This window comes from Cavia porcellus, unplaced genomic scaffold (genome assembly GCF_034190915.1).
Source record: "Cavia porcellus strain 051 isolate PalLab524CR breed Dunkin Hartley unplaced genomic scaffold, mCavPor4.1 scaffold_10, whole genome shotgun sequence".
Lineage (NCBI taxonomy): Eukaryota > Metazoa > Chordata > Mammalia > Rodentia > Caviidae > Cavia > Cavia porcellus.
The window spans coordinates 85,362,244-85,378,162 of NW_026947493.1; the positions used below are offsets into that span (position 1 = coordinate 85,362,244).

A 15,919-nucleotide genomic window follows, 5' to 3' on the forward strand; every position below is an offset into this window, starting at 1 on the left:
AGGAGGAGGGAGAGGACTGCAATGTAGAAATCCGTCAGTAGAGGTACAATGGGTGACTTCAAGGAAGCCACCTACTGGCCTCTTCCTGCAGTGCTGGTGGAGTGGCCCTGACCCCCGCTGTGGCCTCACTGCTTGCCAGAGGGCACCTTCCCGTCCCTCTGCTTCCCTCCTGGACCCTCTTGGACCCAGAGAAGCACAGTCTTCACGGACTGCAAAGCTAAACGCATGCACCTCCATCTCCAGGGAGAAAGGGAAGGAGGTGGGGCAGGAGAGATGCACCATGCTTTCCAGAGTGGTGTGCACTCAAGGTCAAAGCCTGCTGGAATTGAGTTAAAAAATAATAAACTAAAATAACTACGTGCAAAAATATGCCTGCTCTGCAGAACACAGGCCAGTGAGATGTCTTCATTAACCGTTCCAGTGCACACGGGTGCCTGTCTGCCTGGAGATGCAGGGAGATAGGCAGTAGCTCGCAAATACTGGGAAGGGACAGTTGTCATGGCAACTAAGTGCTCCTTAATGAATGCTGCAGAAAGGAGCTCAGAAGATGCTGCGCAGGCCAGTCCTGCTCGCTGCTGCAGGTCTGCAGAGGTCTGCAGGCTGCCATGTCCTGTAGGGTTTTTAGCCAGCAGGCCGGAGCTTGCACTTCTTTCGTCTTAGCCATGCGAGCTGTCCTGAGCCACGGGGAATCGCACAGGCTTTCCTCTTTCCTCCCTGACCCGGCTACCCGCGGTGCTCCGCAGCACAGGTCACCAGCAGGAGGAGTTCTGACCCTGCTGCGGCACACTGAGCTCCAGCACTAGCGCGGCCGGCTCGGCTCGTCACACTGCAGGGCACGCGCTCCTTCCACACCCGTGCACACAACACAGCGCCTGCCCCATCGTGCTGTGCAGGCTGGCTGCGTGGAGCTGGCCACACTGCCGCTCCCCGTTCCCTCACAGGCCACAAGGCAGGTGTGGCCCTGTCCTCTGCGCCCTCGGAACGCCCACGGAGCGGAGGGCGTGTAAGACCCTCACCTGCCACGCGCGGGTAACAGGGAGCGGCCCCAGTCTGACGCAGCGGCCAGCAGTTCTGGGCAGCAGCACCTGCCGCCTGGTCCTGCAGAGCCAAGTCGGGCTGCGGGCGCCCCCTGCAGGCAGCAGACCGCAGTGCTCCAGCCTGGGATAGCACGATGGCTGTCACCAAGTCTCGCAAGAACAGCTTGAGTCTGGGTCTCACGGTATGGTCAGGCAGACGGGTGCATTCAACACTAAGGTCGGCAGGTAACAGAGGAGGGGGTTCTTGCACGACCACGTGTTCCTTTGGTTAGATAATGCTTAGGCCAGCTGGGGATATAGCTCAGCCACACAGTGCCTGCCTGGCAAATGTGAAGTCCTGAGATTGATTCCCAGTAGCCCTCCCCTCTGCCCCCACAAAAGAATGCTGCAGATGAGGCAGCTCTCCAAGACTGCCTCTGCCTGTAATAAACACACCGAAGGCTGGACGCTGCCCCGCCCTCTTCAGCCTGTCCTCTCGGACATAACAACCTCGGAGCCTCACCTCAGTGCCTCAGTTTACCCCACCTCCAGACTCCTCTCTAGTGTGATCCCAGGCTGATGACAAAACTATGACAGGAAAGACCTTTCTCCTAAGTTCTGCTTCTGCCTCAGAGACAAAGGGACTCAGAGGGAAGCCAGGCTCGCAAACCCGCTCTCCTCTGTTCCCCTGCTCTGCCACATCTTGCCAATATTTGCCTGCCGACGATTAGTGATCATGCGGCCAGCTCTTCCCTCTCCTTGGCACAACCACCCCATTGCCAAGCGCCCCTCCTCACCCACGCAGCCAGCAAGCTGCCCAGCTGCCTCCCCGATGATCTGGGACCAGGAAGCAGAGCCTAACACCACACCAGGGTGTGTGGGGTGACGGTGGCTTCCTCCCAGGCACAGCATGGAGGGCACAGCACTGTGCAGACACCAGGGAACCCCTACTGCCATGAGGAGCCAGGTCACAATCCTCGCCAGTCACAGACATGCCCTGAGTGGCACTTTACCGCTATGATTTCCACCCCAACACCTGCGGCTGGCGGGGCTCTCTGCAAAGGGTCCCAGCAGTACTCCTAAAAACCATCTAGGTCATCAAAGACAGGCGAGGAAACCCCCGCCCATCAGAGGAGCCTCAGGACCAGTGTCAATTAAATGCAAGGTGAGACCTGGCGTGAGATCTTGGTATATTAGGCAAAAACTCACCAAAGCTGAGTGAGGCACGGATTCTGGTTAACAATAACCTGAGACTTGGCTTCGCTGGTTGTGTAAATGTGTGTGTGGATGTGAGGAAACGACAGTGGGAAATGGCTGCGGGGCACGGGACCTCTCCCTGCTCCAGGGAACCCACAGGGATGCCCCTCTCCTTCCCTGCATCCTCCCTCACTGGCCTCCATGTCCTCTGCAGCCCATCTCTCCTCGGCCATCTCCATATGGAGAAGGGTGAGCACGAATAATGCAAAATATGCTGATGCTGGCTTAGAGAAAATTCCTAAAGGATTTAATCCATCAAACACGTCAAAGAGAACGAGAGGGGTCTTTGGCAATCCAACAAAGCCAAGGACATTTCCCAGTTCACCAGAAGAACAGTAAAACAAAAGGAAAATGAAAAGATCTCTAGGTTGCTTTTCAGAAGAAAATGAGGGTCGGGAGAGAGAACCCAAGGTTCCTGTTTGCCTGGCCACATGGGCAAATGGACAAGGGCACTGCACACCGAGAATATTCTGCCAAGCGTGACACAGTCAAACTAGTCAATGTAACAAAGGAACACGGGTCTTGTGTTTGCACAACACGCCTCTAGTTCACAAAGCACCTTCACACTCAGGAGATTCTAACGAGTGTCTTGTGCGGTAGGTAAAACAGGTGTTGGCAATCTCCTTTCACGTATGCCTGAGCGTAGCTTGTGTTTGATTTTGTGTCTGCAGGTGGAACCGGGGCCTCAGGCATGTGAGTCCAGGGCTCCACCCACAGCCCCGGAGCTCCAGCCAAGCCCCAGGGAGACTTGCAGCGACCCTAGGGGAAGCCCGGGCTCTGTGCTGCTTTGGGAAAAGGTGTGAAAGGAGAATTGGAAGCCCTGTGGTGAACCTGTCCTGCAGAGGACACAGTACTGACAGTTAGATGAGAAATTCACAGGTATCTTCACCCAAAAACCACGCCATGTGCTTTCAAGCACTTAACTGTCTGTTGTCATTATTATATAAATGAGAGTTATTATATAAGAAATATTGAAGAATAGATCAAAGAGATAGAAACCTAAAAGCATAGAATGTTTTGGTTTGACCTTAAATTAGCTATTCTTAGAGCAAAGATGAGGGCACTCGGAGGTAATATACAGATCCTGAAAAGGGCTCTGCATCTGGGCCATTATGTCCTATTCTGAAACAACTCAGTAGAAAGCGAGGGACAAGACAATGTTACAGAACCAGTAGCTGGAACTTGTGCGGCAGCGATCTAAATTTGTATAAAAACATGACTCAAGGAGACATAATCACAGCCTATAAATATCTTCCCAGCAGCGATACGTGGCAAATGAAGCCAGTGAATTATTCACAGCCTTTCACCCCAGTCATTTCTCTTTGTCCACCTGTCCAAGCTGCTGGAGGATCCTCAGGACCCAACCCAGTGGGGACACTGGGCAGAGACGTAAATGAGGGGGGCTGGGAGTGGCTTCCTCCGCCTTCCGGGGACCCCGGGCCCCACTGACATTTGCCCCCCTTACCAGTCTCTTCATTCCCCCCACCTTAGGTAAGGGCTGACACAGAAGGAACTGGATCAAAATGGTTTCGGTTGCTGGCCCGCCAACAGGAACGATCAGTATGGACATGGAGAGAAAGCGGGGTACTGAAGCTCAGGGAATGTCCCCCGGTGTCACCTCAGTGCCGCAGGGCTGGGGTTCTCATGTCCCTTGCTAGGTGTGAAACTCACCATTTGAAGGGGAGGAGGTTTGATTCTGCTCAGGGTTTCACGGGATTCCAGCGCCCAGTCTGCTGGCTCCAAGGGAGAACTTCGGAGCAGAAGGCCTGGGGGAGCTGAGCTGCCAAGTTCATGGTGGGCAGAAAGGGATGAAAGAGGAGGGCCCAGGGACAGCACGCAGGGCCAAGGCCACAGCTCCACAGCTGCCAGGACACAGCTGGGGCTGAGCCTCACTGATCCGCAGGGTGATGTTAAATCCAGTGGTGTTGACGATTCAACTAATGTTCAACGAATGAAGTCTGTCTTTCACTGTTGTTCAGTGATAATTCTCCCGCCACGGTAAAGTGATTCTATCTATCTTACTTAAAAATCACAATTTTTGATACCAAAGTATTTTTAAATCACTGTGAGCTATGCAAGTGCAAATTGTTATAATTACCATGTCTCAGGTGTTCTGCTTCAAAGTCATCCTGCTTAAACATTTCTTCCATAAGACAGTTGCCCTTCTTCTTGAAAACCACTAAGTTTTTTGACTAAGCCTCATGATCTCTCTAAACCAAAGGATGCTTCAAGGCCTGCCCTGGTCTCCGAGCTTGAAGTGACCTGGATTACATTTGCTATGGCGAAGGAAATGCTGGCAGCCCCTGCTGGCTGGTACTTAACACATCTGGAGTCCTCTAAGTGTGGCCTGCTCGGTCCACCCAAGCAGATTCTCCCCACTGCTTTCCCAAGCGGAACTTTCCTGGCCTGGCAGGGAAGCTGCCCACATTTGGTTGTGCCAAGCGTTAAGCCTTTAAATGGGTAATGGCTGCTCGATAACATAACAAAGGCCTTGAGTCCTGCCTGGATGGCGTCTTAGGGCTCTCTGTAAATAAGATGTGGTCACTACAGTGGCACTGCCAGGACCATAAGCAGCTGAGGCACCGTGAGACCTGTGTGGCAGAAGGCTCCTTGCCGTGACCTTGGCCTGGCAGCTGCATGAACTGGTCAGTGACATGACAGCGGTGAGCACATACTGCGTGTTATCCAGGAGCCCACGGGGTGTGTTTCAGGCTCCCAGCTGTGGCACTGGGTGCACCCAGGGGAGCCCAGGGGAGCCAGCTTTTATTACAGTATCACCTGAGAAATGACAGGCTTGAGCTTACTACAACATGACACTTAGAAGCCTTTGGGTAAATGCTATGTAGAGAAGGCAGGGGCCTATCATGTTCCTGTTCACTCTCACACACACGTGTGCACTGCACACACACACAGTGTGAATGTGTGCGGAATCCCTCTCATACAGTGGCACTGCTTAGGAGAAACTCGAATCCACCGCAGCCTCTGGGTGGGCCATTGTCCTGGGAGGAGGAGAAATTATCAGGGCTGCATGTCTACCCAGCACTTCCCTGTGGGTTGGTGGAATTTGCCAGCCTGAAATATTAACATAAAATTATGGAAATTGGAAATAGAAAGCTCCAGTCCACCGGGAATAATAGGCCCAAGATGAACTCAACTGGAAAATTTGGCTAACTAAAAGTGACGTCTTTTGTGCTAGAATTTTTCTATCTGAAAGCTTTAGAAAGGCTGTAATTATTTTGAGTTTTCAATTCAGCCTTTTTCCAATTAAGCCTTTTATTTCCTCCTTTGCTTGGTACCTTTCCTCCCAGGGAGCTCAGCATTTCCAGGCACTGAAGTGGAAAATTCATATTGGTTTTCTATGCATATCCATTTCCAGAGAATGCAACACAATTTTGCATCCTCTATGCCAAGAAAAACAAAGAAATATTTGTATATCAAAACCTTGTCTGGAGCATAGGCACAGCATTCTGGAGAAGGCAGAACAAATCAGCTGATAAGAAACGCTGGTGAAGGCCAAGGTGTGGTTTCTGTGCCCGCTGGCCGGCGCTCTGCGCTGGAAGCCAGGGAAGGAGAAGTCCGCTCACCTCGTGGCGTCCGGGTCCCAGATCACCATGTCCGCGTCGGACCCCACGGCTATTCTTCCTTTCCTCGGGTAAAGATTGAAGATTTTGGCTGCATTCGTGCTGGTGACCGCCACAAACCGGTTTTCATCCATTTTACCACTATGCTGTCAAAAATAAAATAATCAAGGAAAAAATGCGTTTCTTGTATTGATCACACATTTTTAAAATTCCTATTAATAAAAGTACAAGACTTTCCTGTCTCACACCAAGCAGAATGCACCTAATTTCTTATATCACAGAGCCAACGCCCCGTCGGGTGGTGGGAAACATTATACAAGGGTAATTATAACGAGGGAGGTGACCGACGGGCGCGTGGAAGCCTTGGTGCCTCTGAAGACTCCTCAGCTCACACACGGCCCGCTCGCCGTCCTTCCCAGAAGCACGGGGGATGCTCAGAGACAGCCAAACACGCCAGCGCTGCTTTCAATCCCCGTTTCAAGGTTGCCAGCACACTTGACTGCATTTGGGGTCTGGCTTATTTCTTGTGGACCTCAGATGACTATTTTCAGAGTTGAAATGAGATAGGCTGCGATGCTTTCAGATCAGGCGTGATGCCTTTTACAAGAGGAAAAATGCAGAGGTCCACCAGCCGTGGTGGGCAGTCTTTCCCAAGAGACTAACATGGAGAAAGTGTCCAGAGCTTGCCCTGGTGTGTGTGTATTTACATGGTAAGAGTGACCTCACGGCCTACTTAACCACCCACACCTCAGGGAGTGAATAAGAACCAGGCCCTGAGAGCAGCAGTCCCAGAAATAAACCCTCTGAATGCTCCAGAAAATAACATAGTTTCATGTGTTCTAGTAGGAAATATTTAATCACTTTAAAATCACTTATATATCTGGAAGCCAGAGCAGACTATGAAAATCTGCTGTAATGAAGATACTGTAGTAAATCCAAGAACAGTGGACTGTGACCAAGAAAACCTACGCAAAAAAGAAAAGAAAAGAGCAAAGGGGCCTCCCGAGGAATGGCCAGGGGTAGGATAAGCCGGGAGAGCAGAGAGAGAAGGGCGGTCAGCAGAGGGCTTGTGGTACAGCAATTGTTCAAATATTGTCCTTCTAGAAGGGAGAGAGTGAAAGGGTTTCAGGGGGGAGCAGCAGGGATGGAGCGTCACTCTGCGTGGTGACTCTGGCGGCGGCACAGTAAGGTGCATGGCATGGCTGTGAGACCACTGCATCCGTCCTGACAATGTGAGTCTCCAGGGAAATGGTTGCCAGGTGCACGGAAAGAGGGCTCATTCCTGAAATGCGCTTGATAACACTTGGCAAAAGGCTGACTCAGAACAATCACAGAAGACCCAGGACTCATGCTGGGTGGGCGAGGGAGGCAGGATGCAGGCTCTCAGGTCTAGCTGGCCTCCCCTGCTGACTTCCAAGTATACACACGTCCACTGCGGGACAGGTCGGCACATGGCCACTGAGCCACAGATCCCTCTCCATCCCCAGGGAGCAGTGTCTGTACTCATGGGAATTCCTCCAGGGCTTCTTTCCTAGGCTTTGAGTTCTTCTCCATGTGACTTATTGTTGTCTTTGTTTGTACAATAATTTCTCAGAAAGGACATTTACACAGATTCCATGAAAAGAAGCTATGAACAGGATCAGCATCCTCTCATTTCTAGACTCCAGACTAGTGATGCAGGAGGCTTTGGGATTCAAGAACACAAGAAATGGAGCAGGCGGGCCCTAACCTGTCAGGAGGGCCCTTGGCTGCACCCAATCCAAATCTCCCCCATGCCACCTCCAGGCTGAGCCTGCGGGGAGGACAGTGGTTTGTCCTGGGAGTGGGGTGAGAAGAAGAAGGAACGGTCAGCAAGCGTCCCTGCGGAGGCCGAGGTCACAGCCATGGAAGTCAGGCTGGATCTGGGAAACCCACCACGCCTTTTTCCCATATGACGGACATCCGGTCTTCCACACCATTCACCCCGTTGGGGATCTTGGTAAAGTCGTCCTTCCCAAGAGCTTTCTGGCAGGTGTTGAAGGTGCAGTGGTCAGTAGCTGTCGTGGTCAGATCGTCGCTGGAGAGGAAAGAAAAGAAGCAAACTATGAGAGCCGGGAGCATCACCCTGGACACCTCCATCACGGTTCTCGTCTGCTGACCACTGCTGCGCTGAAAATCAGAAAATCAGAACGGGGGAAGAATGAGCAGGCTTTTCCCAGGCCTGCTTCCTCCCTCTCCCGGCCGCAGTGTGAGGCCCAGTGCCAGAGAGCAGGCTGGGAGAAGCAGGGGCACGTCTGTTCTAGGCTCAGCCGAGGTCTGAGGCTAAACCCCTCTCACGCAGACACTGGATGCGTCTGATGAGGATGACGTTGGGGTCACTGGGAAGAATGCGCAGGAGGATCCTTTGGAGGAGAGCTCCACACAAGTCCCCACCACTGCAGTCAGGTGTGGGGGAGCGTGCCTGTGACCCCAGCACTCAGGAGGCTGAAGCAGGAGGATCCTTGCAAGTCTAAGACCAGCCTGGGCTACAAAGTAAGTTTAAGGCCAGCCTGAACCACATAGCGAGACCCTGTCTCAAAAAGGAAAAAAGATAGATAGAAGGAAAGAAAGAAGGAAATCCCACAATTGTGCCTCCAAGGCAAACTGTCACATGGTGACCAGCCCAGGTGAGCGACACACCCAGGACAGGTGCCTGCTTTAGCTTGTGGAAGGGAGGTAAGGGCAAGGGACGAGTGAACGCTCACTCGGACACCTGGGGTCAGCGGTGCCCGCTGAGCTGACGCTGCAGGTCTGTGGACGGGAGGCTCAGCACCAGCACCGTGTGGTTCTCGAGAACAAGGCTCACCGTGCCCACCGAGTGAGCGGCCTGTGCACCAGTGCGGCCCTGGATCATATCAGCAGTGGAACAAACACAGCGTGCTAGGTAGGAAGGTGACACCAGGGCTGGGGGAGCAGCCCGGGTGGAGCCTGCTTGCCCTGCAGGTGGAGGCCCTGGCTCAGGTCCACTGTAAAGAAGCGACGTAGAGCGAAAGCAAGCAGAAAAGGTCCTAGGAAGAGCCTGGGCCCGGGAGACGAGAGATGGGAACCGGCGGCATAGGATCTCAGCGCAGGTGGCTGCATGGGGGCCGTGACTCTGCACAGCCTGGCGAAGCCGTGCGCTTTGCTCCCCAGGGGAGCAGGTGCCTGGAGCTGTCAGGTGGGGGAGCAGGACAGGAGGTTCGCAAGCGCCTCACACAGGACAGGCTCTCCCCCACCCAACCCGGAGACTCGGAAACAGCTTTTGGCAAAACGTCACACAGTTACTTAGCCAGCAGGTTCATGAGAAATCCTGGCGTCGAGGGGTCGGGCCGCAGGGGTGGGCTCATGACGTGGTGGGCCGCGTGGCTCCATTCTTTATCCCAGTAGTGAGTGCCGTCGGTGCCCAGGCTGGCCACTATGGGCTCCCCGTACACCACCTTCCCTGGGAAGTCAGAGGACGCAGTCAGCACCTTTGTTTGCTCTCAAGACAACCATCTGGCAGACACGTAGGCTCAGCCTTCGCAAGGAAAGCAGCTTCGGCTTATGGAACCCAAACTACCGTTGCTCTAAGCACAAGGCTGAAAAGGAGCCAGTAGTGATCAGGGCGCCTCTGCCGTGATCCGGCCGCGGCACATGGCGGGATGGAGCAGGTGATCCTACCCACTCGCCAGTTAGATCTGAGGGACAGTGACACCCTGCTTCCCAGAAAAGCCGTGAAAGTGGTCTTGGGTTCTGCCACGCCATGGGTCCCCAGGATGGAGAGATGCTGGAGCAGAGGCAGAGCCACCCCGAGATGCCCAAGGTGCGGGTGGGAAGCGAGTCTCTCCCGTGCTGGATCCTGTGAGCCGCAGCAAGGCCTGGAGAAAGCTGCGGATAAGGAAATCTAGACACCCTACTGGGCCAGGGAACTGTTACCTTCGCCCAGCCATGGGTTGCGTGACCCCCCACAGTTACTAACATTCATCCCACACGCAGGGAGCAGGGTGGGGAGGCCTGCAGCCCAGGGTGTGGCTTCTGGTGGCCCTCCTGTTAATGCTACACCAGACAGATGTAGTGATTCCCACGGGCACACGGAAACCACCTCCATACAGCTCTGCTGCAAATAGCTTGGTAACCTTTGCACACCCAGATAATAAAATTGAAGCCCAAAATGGGTACTTTAAAAATCATGCAAATAAGCTCATCAAAAGCAGACGGCATTGGAAAACTTAACAGTTCAGTGAATTTGAATTTAAAGTCAGAAGCCTATGTCTGATTAGCATTTGTCAGAATCACAGATTCCTGGTGACAACCGTGTCCTATGCAAGCAGTCAGAAGGGAGAGCTCGGAAGGGAGCTGCGCGGCAGGTCAGCGCACTCGGCTCCCAGGGTGCTGAGCTGTCGTTACAGTCCTGGTCCAGCGCTGAGAGTAACTGATGCCCTGGGAGAGCACTGAGCACAAGGCCCAGCACCCTGCTGCCTCACAGGTCAGTTCTCCCACACATTGCTGTCTTCTCTGCTACCCTAGAAAATCCAGGAAGCACGAAAGCCAGGTTAGCATGGAGAGTCCTCAAAAAACAGAAACTAGAATTCCCATTTGACCCCACTATTCCCCTTCTCAGCATCTTCCTGCAAGAGTTAAAATTGTGTTAGAGAGACAGGTGCCCGCCCATGTGTATAGCACAATGCATAGCAGCCAGGGCTTGGAAGTGGCCTCTCTGACCATCAGCTGGTAACTGCATAGAGAATGGTGGAGTACTACTGTGCCATAAAGAAGGATACATTTGAGTCATTTGTAGGAAAATGAAGGCGCCTTGAGGCCATAAAATAAAATAAATCAGACACACAAGTTTAGGCATCACATGGCTTCTAGTGTCTAAGAAACCCAAAGTATAAACAAAGAGCAAAATAGAAGATAGATAATCAGAAGCAGGGAGAGGGCTATTTCTAACGGGAAATTGAGAGACGGCAGGAGAGACAAGGGAAGGGTGAGGAGAGGTGGAGTTCCCCACCGGTGAGTTATGTCCTCCACACGAGGGAGGTAAAGGTCATGTCCTGCACACGGGTACTAGTAAAGGGGTCAGCTTGCTGAAGTCTAAGGGTCAGTGAAAGCGACGCCCCAGGAGCTTAGCCACTGCCGGACCTGCGGCTTCCGTGAGGTCAACACCTGCGGGCACCCTACTCCGGCTTCACTCTTCCCGGAAGGGGAAGCTCCACTTGCATCTCTTGTGGTCTCTAGAACAAGCAGCGATCATGACGGGTGACCCGAGAGGGACCAAGACGCTGGGGAGACAGCAAGACGGTCGCCTCCATTTACCTCCGAGTACAAAGGCAGCTGGCTGTCCCGAGACAGCTTCTTGCAGACACTGAGGACTCAGAGACCTGATTCCAGCCCTTCTGAGCTGCTGACTCAGGATTTTCCTGGAGGACAGATCCTCATGGTACGTTCTGCTCAGTCACTCGGCGGTGATGTGGGAAAGCAGCTCAGAGCTTCCGCCACTTCAAGGGCACTCAGGAAAAATGAGAAGTGTCAGCATCTACCGGAGCTGCAGGCTGGTTTGAAAGCAGATGACAGCTCGTTTCCCTGGAAGGGCTCACTCCCTTAGAACGTGACAGGTCATGTTTCTGAATATTCAAGCTCTTTGCAAGCTGGCTTATATTCAGCGTTCTCCCCGTGTGTGTCCATAAATACATGAAAAGTAAAAACTTCTAATTCTAAGACATTTTCAAAGGCCAAAAAGCTGTAAGAAGTGAAGGGGGAGGAGAACTGGGGACCAGGCGGTCCATAAATTGGGGAATCAGCCTGGACACGTGGGTTCTGATCCACGTGGGCTAAACACATTGATGAAAGTAGCTCAGGGAGGCACAGCCTCTGCAGCAGGTGGCTTTGTGATGACCTCTTCGACCTCAGCAGCAGCCAGGGTGAGGGACGGCGCTGACACCCGAGGAGCCGAGTTCCCGGCCCAGACTACACAGGTCACCTGCGCTGCATCCTGAACTAAACCTCTTCTCTTCGGACGGCAGATCCCATCGCTGTGTTATTACAAAAAGCGTCACCTTCGCTGCTTGGCATGGAGCGCGTGTTTTTAAATGTTTAAGTCAACTGTGGGCTATTTGCAGACTGGCTGAGAAGTCTTCAGGTCACACCACACTGACAAGGAAGAGCACCATTGCTGTCCCCAGCCGGGCTCTCCTGATCCCACTGGTGTCCAGAAGGCTCCGGGAGTCCCGGAGATGACACTGGCCTCCTCCCACCGCTCAGCAGGCATGGGGAGCCGTGCCCTGTCTGCCCGCAGCTCCTCTCACCTGTCTCCATCCTGGATCCTAACCCTGAGAGAGCCAAAGAGCTCCGCCTAAGGGAGTGTGCCACGGGGTGGGGAGCAGAGGGACCCACGAGTTGCACTTCTCTGTGGCCCGCTAGGGAGGGGAAAGAAGCTGAGCTGGCTGGGGGAGGGAAGACAAAGCCACATAAAAATAAATTTCCCCAAGGGCAAAACTTCCTGGGCTCTGTTTTTATGGGGGGGGGTGTTCTTTTTTTTTTTTTTTTTTTTGTCTTTTTGAGACAGGGTGTCGCTATGTGGTTCAGGCTGGTCTTGGCTCACTTCATAGCCCAGGCTGGTCTCCAACTTGCCACAATCCACCTGCCTTAGCCCCCCAAGTGCTGGGATTGCAGAGAGTTAAGCTCACATAGACTGTGCAGCCTGTTAGCTCCGCACAGGGTGAATCGGCCTCAGTCCTCTGTGAGGTGGGATCACAGTGTCCTGTCAGGGTGGCAATCTTGTGATGGTCAAATGAATTAATGTCTCTGAAAGTATGGTTTTTAGCATGTTCCTTGAACCCTGCGGTCACCTCAGGGCCGTGGGCTGGACCTTTTGCCCCTGGCCAAATTTTAGATGTTGAACCCTCAGGATGCATGGATGCTGCACAGAATGTCTGGATAGCAGTAACAGAGGTGCAGTGGGGTGCAGGGCACCCCTAAGCTGGTAAGGCTGGGGTCCTCATAGGAAAAGGACGCACAGAAGGGAAATAACTCGAGGACACAAGGAGATGGCCATTTCCAAGCCAAGGAGAGTGGTCCGACCGGCCTGCCTCATACCCTTTGTTACAGCAGCTGTGCGAACTCATGCGCCAGGACATGGTTTCCTTCTGAGTTTTGCAATGTTCTAGAACAGCCAGCTTTAAACTGCTTTGTGTTGGATGTAAGGTAGACCTTCCCATTTCAAATGTAAAAGACAAGGAGGTGTTCAGGTGTTCAAGACCAAGTAAGGAAAAGGCTAAGATCCTTAGAAGGCTGGCGAGAGCAAATAAAAATGTTTCCTAAATGAAGAGCAAAAGGTGAAGGAGTTTAAGAGGTGACAATAGTTACAGGACACGAGGGACTAGGACCTGTTCCTGGGAAAGGCGATGACCAAAGGAAAAATTTCAGGATTAAAACTCAGCTTCCAGATTAAAAGAGGGCATTTTAACCTGACACAAGGGCATTTTAAAAAGGCCAAATAATATATAAAAATAGTAGAAATGTCTAGACCTCTACGATGAAGGAAAACAGGAGGGCATTCAAGATGGTCAGACTAGTCATCAGGGAAAGGCCAGCACCATTCAGGGCTGGGAGGAAGGTCACACCTTCGAAACAGAAGTAACTGAGCTCAGAGCCCTGCGCCCATTCAGACCACTGGACACCTGTGAGGACAAGAAACCACAGAACGCACCTCCTACCCTCCTCTCCTTAAAAATATTCCTGAGACTCCCCAACTATGAGCAAACAGGAGACTTGGGAACCAGGAAACACATGTGCGAGGTAGGCGCTCCCAGGCTGACTGGCTGGGTACAGAGTGGGGCGAAGAAGCTGGAAACTCTCATGAGACTCTGGAGAAAGCATTTGCTTCTTTTTTCAACCCATTTTAAAAACAGCAAACTGGAAATGTTCTGGGAAAACCAAGAAACCTTACAGGACTGTGATGGTGTAACTGCATAGCAACCACAGCGAGCTCTGCTCTGAGCACGGGGAGAGAATGTGACCCTGAACTCCAAAATTGTTCTGCATGGGGGGGGGGGATTCAAGTAACGTGGATTTGCATTGCACTTAGTGGCATCAATCTCTCCCAAGCTCTGTCTACACACAGGGACAAGTGTCACCACCATCGTGCACCATGGCGGTGGAAGCTTGGTCTTAGGCTGTGCAGCAGGTGCAGAAGCCTACCTGCAGACGGAGCCAGCTGCCAGCTGAAGTCACAGTCACTACTTGGATGTCAGGAAGTGAAGGTAGAATCCAGGTGAGCTAGAATGCTCATTTCTCATGGGAGTCAAGGGTATCTTGAAAAATCACGAATGACTATTATACACTTAGATATTAAGATTTTGGAGGTGACCACCAAACACTGAACCTATGGCTCAAATCATAGCTCCAAAGAGTGAACTGAGAGCAAAAGAGGCGTTTACTTTCCATAAAATACTTTATCATTTCCATCCTTGACAGGTGCTACACTTTTAATAGCAAAGAATGTAATGAGACGATTATGTGCTCAATGAAATATTTAAAGCATAATGTCCAAAGCCAAAGATCAGTTAAATTTTTTAAAAGCTGAACTCATTAAATCTAAACTTGGAGTCCATACTTCCCCAACTCTAGCCCAATTTCTTCTTGAAGTGAATGAGAAATAACTGAGAAGGTTTGGCTTTCATGTCCAGTGGATTCAGGCTTAGATTCTGGATTTTGCACCCATTGGTGAATCCATCTGGTGTTTAATTTCCCAGTCATCTCCCAGCCCCTAATCCTGCCACAACACAGGGATAAAGTTGAGCCTGAAGCATTACTATTACAAGTTTTAAAAGATAATGTACGTTATCTGTGATTGGTGAGATGCATGGATGAGTTAATACAGAGTAAAACCTGAACTGAGATAGAAGATATTAAAACAGTGCTGTGTGCCAGGCACATATTAAGCACTCAATAAACAACGTTAGCTGTTATGATCATGCTGGGTATAGAGTTGGCAACTGAATAGTGAAATCAAATTTAATCGCATTGTATTCAACGCTGCTACAGTAGAGGCCAGCAGTACTTGGGCATCCTGGTGTCTCCTGGAACAGGGCTTCTGACTTTAATACGCATACCAGTCTGGGAGGTTCCCGTGATTCAGCGGGTGTGGGATGGTGCCAAGGCTCTCTGAGCCCAGCGCTGCAGTCCAGGGCTCCCGGAACGCAGAGGGCCTGGCCCAGGCATCTATGGAGGGGAAACCTTGGGACAGACGCCAGGCTGAGTTCTTTTGGATACAGGATCACAGTCAATAGAGCTCCATTGTTTGTTCACGGTCAGAAATGAGGTCAGAAGACAGCAGAGTGCAGGCAGGGTGGGGGAACCTTCTAGAAAGGACAGTGTGGTCCAGCAGGTTTGGTCTCCCCACGGCCTCAGGGTCTGTCTTCGGGGTTGCTGAGACAGGCACTCCCCACGCACACAGCTCATCTCTGAGCCTCTCTTGCCCCCTGGCTTTCAGCAATCACAGGCCCTGCTGAAGGGGTTGTAGGGGGGATGGACAATCTCCCTGACTTGTTCTGGAATTCTGCTGCCTCTCTGACTGAGCATTAAGGCTTTTTCACAAGTACTACTCACCGGGAACGTTTGGGATGATGTTTTGAGTATTCATGATCATCCAGGTAAGGAATGTGGCAGCATCTACTAAAAACTCAGGCTGGCAGGTGTACCTCTAGGAATCTACCTCAAAGTCATCTTTCTGTGGGTGTAGGATATCAGAGCCCCAGCCCCAGCCCCATGTTGATCCATACAGCCTGGGAGTAGCTTTTATCACATGGCAAAGGGAAGCTCACAGATGTGATTCGGGAGCTCGAGATGGAAATTAACCAGGCAAGCTCAAGGTACCCAAGGGTCTCTAAAGTGGAAGAGAGGAGAAAAGAGGAGGCTGGAGCAATGTGACCAGAAACAGCCTGGCACTGTGGGCTCTGAAGGTCACGGAGCGGACCATGAGCAGAGGGCGGTGGCCTCAGGATGCTGGAAAGAAAAGACAAGTACTCCTCTCCTGAGGCCCCCCAGGAATCTCAGCCCTGCAGACACCCGGTGCTAGCTAGCCCTGAG

At 52.1% G+C, this 15,919-nt stretch overlaps 1 protein-coding gene across 5 annotated transcripts in view; it reads right to left on the reverse strand.

Moving 5' to 3' along the window:
• The window catches only part of Dpys (dihydropyrimidinase), a 54,777-nt gene that overhangs the window by 16,393 nt on the left and 22,465 nt on the right, over window positions 1-15,919 (reverse strand). For all 5 annotated transcript variants that reach the window (XR_010050286.1, XR_010050285.1, XM_063257767.1 and 2 more), the window contains exons 5-7: window positions 9,137-9,293; window positions 7,769-7,910; window positions 5,858-6,000 (exon numbers count right to left, since the gene is read on the reverse strand). Coding sequence is in view for 3 of the 5 variants with exons in the window: in XM_063257767.1 (XP_063113837.1) it covers window positions 5,858-6,000; window positions 7,769-7,910; window positions 9,137-9,293 (442 nt within the window). In the remaining 2 variants the exon portion in view is untranslated. The remainder of the gene's footprint in view (window positions 1-5,857; window positions 6,001-7,768; window positions 7,911-9,136; window positions 9,294-15,919) is intronic.